Here is a 9,911-nt window from a genome sequence, read left to right as displayed (position 1 = left end):
CAGAGAGAAACGGACACTATGGGACCAGAGAATTGACTCAAATATATTTATTTACTCTGACAAAATAATCTCTACAGTTACAAAAACAAAACAAAAAAATCTACAAAACTTGCAATAGGAAAAAAGTCAAAGTATAAATCATAGAAGGAGTACCATATTGAAAACTGGAATGTTGTTTCTTGCAAAAACGGGAAGTGATATACAGGAACGATCAGTCTGCAGCCGAGGGTTATGAAGGTAACTATGAAGCTATGGAAAGGTTTGAAGTCTTAAAGCTACAGATCAGAAATCTATTGAACTGAACATGTTAAATGACTCCGGTCTATTCAGAGCTGTTTCGTCAGGATGACCGTTTGGCAGCTTTAAAGAAAAACATCCATCTTCTCTGAACACAATGGAGGAACTCTACATTCTACTTGTTAAGCTGAAAGCTGTTAAAATGAAATTGAAATTGTAGATGAAAAACATTTCCCATTAATTAAGGATTCAAGCATTGCCCAGGTATACATTTTGGTCAACTGGACTTTCAAACACATCTTATGTACCAGTTCTTGGTCAGGATGGGTTAAGAAAATCTTGCAAAGAGAAAAAAGATACTGCAGAGTCCAATTGACAGCCTGAGGCTGTGCCGTTTAGGAATCCAAGAACAATAAGCCTCAACATTCAGTGGCAGTTTACGAGAGAAAAAAGAAAGCACAAACTATTGGCTCAGCCAGAGGAGTTTGGAACTTTAAGGTCTTAGCTGGATGAGGATTATTGCATGGCTACAAATAAACAGGATATGTGTAAAGATCAGGGCTTAACTGAAGGCACAGTCTACTTTTGGCAAGCAGAAAAACTCCACATGTGGCAGGCTTTCAAGTTTACCGTCACACAGATTCTGTCAGCAGTTCCTTTGCTTTGCACTGACCACCAATACTGAAAGGCACAAATCTTTCATTCACACAAACACATTCACACACAAACGCACACTTAGGTCTCCCTCAGTGGTACGACTGCTTTCCTCGTGTGTGCTTCCCTCCCGTTCCAACATTTAAGGCCAGTAGGAATGGGAGGACAAGACATCTGAGGCAGGAAGCACGCTCAGGCATGTATTCCTGGGAGAAGGAACAAAAAACAGAAACAGTCAGCAACTAAGTTTCATCAAATCTGGACTCAGAGTTAGCTCTTCTAAGCTACATCCTCTGAATCAATGTTCACTCTATCAATAGAAATTATGCACATAAAAATATCTTCCAATTATCCCGATACATTTGCCAATTGTGCTCAGTCTTAGAACTGATCTTGGTCCAACTCGTCCAGCTCAACATGTGATCATTACCTTTCTCGCTTGACTCTCCTTGCTTTTCTTGTGCGAAGTTGAGGCGGTTCTGCTCAGCAGCTGTCTGTACAGCTGTATTCACCTCCGGGCTGCTGCTGCGTGAGGGGCTTCCTTCATCCGCCTGGTATGCAAGATCCAGATGCTGCTGCGCCATCTTCAGATGCCTCCTCAGCCGCTCCAGTTCCCTGGATGATGGACCCTCGTCTCCAAAGCTCTCTCTGCCCGAGTCGCCCATTGGCAAGTCCCTCAGCTCTCCTTTTAGTTTCTCCTTCTTCATGGTGGCATGGTAACCTGGCGGGGCCGTGGGTAAGGAACGGGACGAGTTTGGACGTGGAGTGCGCCGGGAATTAAGAATGGCACGCCTGCGGAACGTGTCACGGATGCCACCGACGCCCAAATGGAGGATTTCCAGGACAGTGAGGAAAAGGCAGAGGAAGGACACGACGTACATCACCAGCAGGAAGATCGTTTTCTCAGTAGGTCGGGACACAAAGCAGTCCACCGTGTGTGGACATGGGGAGCGAGTGCAGATGTAGGAGGGGATCACCTCAAAGCCATAGAGGAAGTACTGGCCAAAGAGGAATGCAATCTCAAAGGCAGAACGCCACAGCAGCTGGCATACGTAGACTTTCATAAGTCCATCACGCAGAATCTGTCGTCGACCATCATGCTTTGTTTCTGCACCGTGACAGAAAAAAAAGCAGAGAAATGGAATGAATTTATTTGATGCTTTTCTAGTTAACACCAAGCATTTTACACTGGAGCCAACTTCAAACATTTGCAAAGATGTTGCCCAGGAGCACATTGACACCTCTGGCAGGAGGAAATCAAAATTGAGCCCACAACATTTGGATTGCAAGGCGACTATACCAGCCGAACCAGTTATCCAGAACCTTCCCTCCCATCAAAAAGGTATTCAGTCTCCTTAAATGCATTCTTGACTTGCCTTTTTCTTTTTTTTCTGGCTTGTCCGGTTCAATCTCCTCAGCAATCATCGGATCCTCCTCTCCGTTGTCCTCTGCTTCTTCATAGTCCCGCACCGCTCCACGGCTGACTATAGGCATCCTCTTCTTCTTGTTCCGAATGGGACGGTACTCTGTGTCATCCATGCGAGCGATTTTGTGCATGGCGAAGCCAAGGTACATGATAGTGGGAGTGGTGATCATTATCACCTGAAAGAAAAGGCACAGGTCAGAGGGGGGGGGGGAAAAAAAGGAGTAAAACTCCTTTATATTTGACAGGCTACCTGAAAGATCCAGAATCTGACATGTGAGAGCGGAGCAAACGCGTCGTAGCATACGTTCTCACATCCAGGCTGTTGGGTGTTGCAAACAAATTTGCTCTGTTCATCATAGTAGATGGTTTCGCCACCAACGGCTGTCAGCACGATGCGGAAAATGATCAGTACCGTCAGCCAGATCTTCCCCACAAAGGTGGAGTGGTTTGAGATTTCATCCAGCAGACGTGTCAGGAAGCTCCAACTCATGGTGCCGAGGAAACCAGAGCACTAAGTCAGATCTGAGGGAGAAACAATGCTTTAATGTGAATATTCACGTCTTTCCTAACAAAACAAACTATGTTTAGCATGCTTTGTGCAGGTTCTGCTTCCTTCTTTAGGTGTATAACATTAAAAGAGAGAACAGAGTATGAACCTGATGCAGCTGATGCAACATGCTTTCTGAAATTAATTCCTACTGTTCCTTCTGAAGTCAACCCTTTGTATCAAGACCTCAAGATTTAACATGTCTAACAGATGTTCACTGATCTGATATACTTCCACTCAAAAAAAAAAAAATGAGGGGAACTTATACAAAGGCTCTCGTAAAGTAAAAAGCATGCGATTGGTCTCCTTCCCCCCTCTCTTTACTACAATGATTGATTGCTAGGATTTCAACAGATCTGATACTACTTGTCTACTTAGCAACAGAGCTGGATAAATTCTGAAAATTGCTTGCATTCAAATAAAACTAGAAATTCCAAGACAGAGTTAAGCAGCCAACCTTCATGTCCCAGATTTGTTGAGTACAAAGGAAGTGAGACCACTGACACCAGTGGCTTAATAAAGCAGTTTGGTAGCGTTGATGAAAGCAGCCTCTTGTAGAGAAACTGGCCATAAGATTCAAGTATCCTTTATCCCAGTATGTAGAGCTACCACTTCAGCAAATTTGTTGCCAATACTTAATTTCACATTAGGAGCAAGTATCTATGAATTGAAATAAGAGGAAAATTGTGTTATTGTAGTCCATTTGTAACAGTTATTGAAAAAAATAATTTCAGACCATTGGAACCACTGTTTATTTCTACTGCAATTCCACCAAGTGTTTAGTGGAGCTAAACACTTGTGGTTCCGGACATGAAAAACTTGCCACTTTTGCTGGTAGGCTGGATGGTGATCTGGAGCATCCCCCTTCAGTGGGAAACGCCATCATTCAAGGAACTCGCTGCAGCAAGATCAAGACTAATTTTCCCAACATAATTTAAATATCTTGGGGAACGATTTCTGTCCTCTAAGAGGACAATGCCTATTCTCACAGAACACGGTTCCAACAGAGAGTCTCATGACCAGCTTATAGCCCTGACCTCTCAACCCTATTAATATCATTTGGAGTTCAGCTTCAAAGTGTTGTTTCTTTAACTTTCTGGTTAAAGAATAAAATGGTGACCGCAGTTATACAAGTCTGCAGTTTTGTACGACTGGATAGTTGAAGTTTGAGTAAATAAGACAATGACAACCTTTCAGTTACATAATTAACTCCTCATCCCATCCATGCATTCTCTACCAAAATTTCACCCCTTATATTTTGAACAGCTCAGACTAAAGTATGAATTGTACAAAGAAAACAAGGAATTTTGTTTTAAAAGTTTAAAGCCATCCAATAGTTTAATTCTCAGAAGAAGAAAAAAACTTCTGCTAATTAGTATTGGATTTTTAAGCATTACACATGCCCTACGACACCAGTTACTTGGAATCAAAAGGGGTTCAACTGCAGTTGGTCAATAAATTTAGTCCCAATAATTTCAAGTTCTGACCAGACTCCAAATCTAAAACCAATTAGAAATATGTACATAGCTTTGATACATTAGTATCACCCTGGATTTATACTTGGATTGTTAGATTCTAAAACTTGGCTTCAGAAGGTTTCCAGATTGTTTTCAGTTTGAGAAACCCCTGAAATTTATAGGAGAGTTATTTTCACCCAGTTCTTTGGTTTTAAGTTGCTTTTCTAAATTACGCCTTGGGAAATCATTCTAATAAAATCCATTTGTCTCTACACATTTTTTTAAGATCCTTAACTGAGAAATCTGGCTTTGCTTTGCCAGCCTATAAAACTTAAATCTAAATATTTGGGGGTTTTAATCGTCTTGTTGGACAACAGAAGTACTTGGAAACAAATTGTTGTTTTCCCTCCCCATTTTCTAACACTTTATAGACCACATGAATAACAGAGCAAAGAATTTGTTCCCAACCATTACTCAGCTAGATTTATAAGCAATGCTATTACTCAAACACCCTTAATTGGGGTTATAAAATACCCCAAACAACATCAAACTTTGAGCTTTACACGTCTGAAGTTTTTTTTAGTTTTTTTCTTAAGAGAAATGTACACGGAGTGAACAACAATGTCTGATAAGAGATTAAGCCAAGTGCTTTGTTTTCCTCAAAGTTCTATAAAACTGAACATATTAATCTTTTCGGTTAGGGCATAAAAACTTCTGGTAGCAGTTTAGTAAACCCACAGTCTCACTACTAACTGGCATACAACGCTTAATCCAAAAAGAAATCCAAGAGCCCACCAGTAAACTGCAGCCAGGAGACCTGCTGTGGCTTTGGACGGCAGGAATTATTGTACTGAAGCAATGAACACACTCAGGAATTTATTTACCACCTCGCAGCCCTGTAATGATGTCATTAAATTACCCTAAACATGGCCAGGATCTACAACAGAACAGAACTTGGACTTTCATACTTCACAGAAAGAGTGATTCCTGTTTAGTGGAAGACAACTTCTCAAACAAATTTTCGTACAATGTTCATTGAAAGTCTCTTCCCATGCAAGATGAATGGCACCAACATGGATGAAGATTTCCTTTCAGGAGAAGGAAAAAAAAAACATCCATGTTTCAATGAGTCACGACAAAAAAAGCAAAGCTACAATGGCTTCATTCGTCAAGTTCACCCTGTGACAAACTCCCACCTTCAGATGATGAATTGACCAAACCGACTTGCCTGAACCTGAGGTGCCTGCTGGAAAAATCTGGAGCTTCCAGGAGACTAAAGCAATGAAAACAGTCTGTGGAAATTATGGCTTTTGAAACCCAGACCTACAAGCCTCCTACTTGCAGACACATCGTCTCATTAAGTCAAGCAAGCCCCGTAAATACCGGGTCTTGCTTGTTGGAACGTGCAAAAATGTTTGACCAAACAGCACCTTGATGACCTTGAAAGAAAATCTGGAGACGGAAACAAGCACAGCTGCACGGCACCATCTGCTTTGCTCCCCAGACTATATGATTATATCCTACATATGTAACCGTCTTGTCCTAAAACTGTTCACAAAAAAAATACAAATAAAAACATTCATGTGATTCATGCATTTAGCCTCAAATGACCTGATCTGACTCACTGTGAATGGCTGGGTTACTCACAGCTAGTAAGGAATAAAATTTAAAAGCCTTTCTGGCAGCAACCAAAGCAGCTCCTCTCCTTAAACCTCAGTTTAAGAAAAAACACCTCAGATATTAAGCCTATTTTTACTTGAATATGCCGACCAAAAGCATCTTTTCTTTTTCTAAAGGTTTTGAACAGCCCCAAAGCCTTTCACCACTAATGACCCATACAATTAAAGAGGGAAAGCATGCCAAAAGCAAGAGCTAAAAGGTGACAAATGAGTGCCCAGAGGGTTCCACTTTATTTCTGTCATGCAAAAGACTCAAGAGAACCTGAAAAATATCAACTTACTGGGCCTAAAAAAAAAAAAAAGAGGAAGTTTGAGATGTAGATTACACAGACAAGGAGTTCTCTGATTTAGAGGAGAATATGCCAAAGGAACAAGCTAATGGTTGATGAAATGTCACATCAAGACTTCCAAAGAACAGAAGCTTCAGACAGGACAGGGGCTCAGTGACCTTCCCCACAAATCACCTCCAATAAAACACAAAAGGACACAAAGGCAGCGGTTTATAGGGGAACAAATGATTTGAGTTTAGATCTCTCTCAAAACCTCAAGACCAACTCAAAAATTTAGGATTACTCGACCTCATCAAAACAGTCTAAGAAGTCTGACACCGTGGGCATGAATATGTTCAGACTTAAGTTGATTTCAGCAACTCAGATGAGCCTTATGACTGACATCTACAATTAAACAGAACTTTTCACCTCAGTCTCCTCAAGCAAAACAATTAGGAGCACTTGAACTCAACCGTCTGAGTTAGATTTCAACTTGCATCTGAAGAATCTTTGGATGTATAAAAATATTTGTTTAGACATCTCACACTTAACCGTTTACCCTCCAAAAGAGCAAAAAGCCCCTTACCTCCAGAAGCACCAACAGCTCACCAGCCACCAATGTACAGGACTAAAAGTCTGGAGTAAATGCAAACGCCGCCACCTCCCACCAGCACAAACTAAACTTCTCACAGAGTGGCTCACATTTGCCAGTGTAGGCAGTGATTTAATGGCTTTTCTGCTTCAGGAGTCTCTCAGCGCCAGGATATTGTGGGTATGCAAGAAGGGTGGGGGTAGACTGGAGAAATTTGGGCAAAAGATCTGGACAAAGCAAAAGGCGAGTTAACATTCCTGCTTAACCAAAACCAGAAAGCTTGAATTCTTAGGGTTCACAGAGCAGAGAGAGGACACTTGAAATCCCTTTCATGCAGTCTGAGCAGCAAACCTAAGAATCTATGGCCATCACGACTTCCCCCGTGGCGTCAGCCATAAGGTTTAAATCCACAAAACTCATCCTAAAGGCAGCTTTTGTAAGATCCTCGTGAACTGCTCCGTTTTAAAGACGCCACGATGAAAAATAGATGAAAAGCACAAAAGAGAGGAAAGAAAAAAAAAAAGAAAGGAAAAAAAAAAAAAAGAGAAAACTTCCAAGAAGCATGAACACGCTTTGCTGAGTCAGACTTAGATGTTTTGGAAATTGTGGCATTCCAGGAGGAAAACAAAGTGCTGCCAAGCTTTAGTGGGAGAAAAAAAAAAGACAAAAAACACCGACTTAAAAGAGGAAAGTCAACCATAAGTACCAGGCTAGCTTAAGCCACTAGTTAGAAAAATAGCTGTTTTTTTTTTTGTTTGTTTGTAATTATACACCCCAATTAGACAGGCAGTCACCTAAGAAAAATATTCATTAAGGTTTTTCCATTGAGACTGGAAAACACTCACCTCTCTACGACACGCGCAGCTCCAGAACTCGCCACGCGGGAAAAAAAAAATATATATATATATATAAAACCCCACTAAGAACTATCCAAACTGTGAAAAGTCAACTTTCTACACCTTAAAACGCCACAGCGAGCTTCAACTTGAGGAAACTAAACAGTTTGTTGGTGCCAAACACTCACCGTGTGCGCCCCAGCTCCGCGCGACTTCTCTCCTCGCGCTTAATTGCCTCACCAGGTTTTTCTAATTAACGCTCGCTCGCGCGCTCTCTCTCTCTCTCTCTCTCATTGACGTCCGAACCAGCCTACGCTAAGAACCCATGCGGCCCGCGCTGACCCCATGTGTCGGGGTCCCGAACGAGAGGACAAAAAGGAGAACTTTGATTCCTCGAGGCTCCTCGTTGCCCTCCTTCCTCCCTCCTCCACCTAACTCGGCCCCATTCAAGAAGAAGGAGGCCCCTCCAGTGAAACCTGAGATCCGCGACACCGACTACCGTCCTGCCCTCGTGACAAAAGGACCAGGAGAATCCCATTACATGTTTCATAAGATGCAGTGCAAGTGTCGCCGCGTGATTTTAGGTCTCCAATGCTTCAAACTGCAGGACAATTTTTTTTTTTTTTTTTTGCTCCCAAACCGCCACAAACACGCATTTAAGACAATTTTATTCATTTAAATCTTTGAAGGTTAATAATTAAACCACACATATTTGTTTATTATTATAATTAGAACATACGTGGAAAAGACCAAATAAATAAAAAATAAAAAACTGAAAATAAAACTGCAGTGTATTAATTATTTTTCAAAACGTTTGCCACAATGCCAATTTCAATAAATAGGTTGTGTTTTAAAGCAACAGTTCATTTTAAACAGCCACTTTGTTTCTGTAGCAACTAGCTGCGTGATGCTAACTTAAAGATGGCAGGTATTGATATGAAAAAGTAAATAAAAAATCAAAGCTATTTCGGCTGTATTATTTTTTATTTAAAACTTCCTATGCTTTTTAAAAAATATATATATTATTATTAATTTTATATTTGACTCAGTCACCCAATAGCGTTTGACCTTTTCTGACTTCCAATAGCTGGTGCAGTGCTAATGCTAGCTTGTAAGTAAATAGATAAAAAGTTGGGATTTAGAGTTACCTACCCACATGTTGCTACAGCACTACAGCTAATAAGACTTTTCATAGCATCACTGCTACAAACAGGTAGCTACATGACCTCATTGCTATATTTTTGGCTCTGTAAATGGAAAACAACCAGCAACTTTATAATCAGCTCATTACTGCTGCATCATTTTGTAAGGTGTCAATTTCATTTTTTCTGTCCTGCAGCGTTTTGCCACGTTAGATTCCTTGCTGTTGCATTGATTTCACAAATATTTCTGTTTCATTTCGTTTGACGAGAAAATAATAGTCTTCAGCATATTGCTGATGTCTTGTTTTAGTTATTCATATCAAGTGTCTTTAAAAGAATACCACGTGTAATTTGTTGGTTTTATTAATATTCGGTTGTCACATTTAACTCGTTTTTCTTGATTTATTGTTCCTGCCCGTCTCGTTGTAAAAGTTTTATTTGTGGTGGTTTTATGTGTATTTGTTCCTTTTTTTTTTGGTTTTGGTAAATAAATGTTTTCAGTTCGAGTCTCTCTCATGTTTTTTTTTAAATTTTTTAAATTCCTTTAATTTCGTAGAAGTTTGGCCTGTTTATAACATCACTTTTAATTCTCGCTAACAATCCTTGGTTTCTCTTTCGTGGTCATTTTTGTCACACTGTTTATTTGTTCTTTTCTTCAGGCTCGTGAGCTCAACAGTAATTGTCCAATGAAACCCTGCGCAGGCCGAGCAGGCTGCTCTTATGCGTTATTTTAAAAATGTCCGAATATATGCACTTAATTGCCATCATCGTGGATCCACAGGCTACAATAGGCCCCCGCAATAAATCCAGGTTTTATGAAGGTTGTAATGTTCACTTTTGGATTTATGATTCAACTTTATAGCAACTGCGGAGGCTGTTGAGTTGCTTTGCCGTGTTTAAAGAGTGAGAGTTGTGTATAATATTCAGTCTGACCTCCAGCTTTAATGGCCTGCACAAAATATTCAACAAACTGCAGCTTCCAAGTTGCTCGGGGGGGGAGTTGACTCAAAGTGTAAACATCATAATCTTCAATAGTTCATTCAGGGTCTTGTGTGAGACGACGGTGATGGTG

The 9,911-nt window shown here is 40.6% G+C and overlaps 1 protein-coding gene across 3 annotated transcripts; it reads right to left on the bottom strand.

Annotated features, from left to right (window-relative positions):
- Positions 1-555: 555 nt before the first annotated feature.
- On the bottom strand, positions 556-8,135 carry LOC114141084 (gap junction gamma-1 protein-like). Of its 3 annotated transcripts, none has more exons than XM_028011505.1 (5): positions 7,886-8,135; positions 2,568-2,839; positions 2,268-2,493; positions 1,322-1,999; positions 556-1,097 (listed from the first exon to the last, which is right to left on the bottom strand). In XM_028011505.1, the coding sequence occupies exons 2-5, from the start codon at positions 2,805-2,807 to the stop codon at positions 1,084-1,086; spliced, it is 1,158 nt and encodes a 385-aa protein (XP_027867306.1). In that variant the 5' UTR covers positions 2,808-2,839; positions 7,886-8,135; the 3' UTR covers positions 556-1,083. The 3 variants fall into 3 exon arrangements, with proteins under 3 accessions (XP_027867306.1, XP_027867308.1, XP_027867307.1); XM_028011507.1 differs by lacking the exon at positions 7,886-8,135 and adding an exon at positions 7,707-7,875; XM_028011506.1 differs by lacking the exon at positions 7,886-8,135 and adding an exon at positions 6,856-7,258.
- Between the last annotated feature and the right edge of the window lie 1,776 nt (positions 8,136-9,911).

Source organism: Xiphophorus couchianus, chromosome 24 (assembly GCF_001444195.1).
Source record: "Xiphophorus couchianus chromosome 24, X_couchianus-1.0, whole genome shotgun sequence".
In the NCBI taxonomy this organism is placed as follows: domain Eukaryota; kingdom Metazoa; phylum Chordata; class Actinopteri; order Cyprinodontiformes; family Poeciliidae; genus Xiphophorus; species Xiphophorus couchianus.
Note: the sequence above shows the minus strand (reverse complement) of the source record. Positions and strands in the feature narration are given on the sequence as shown.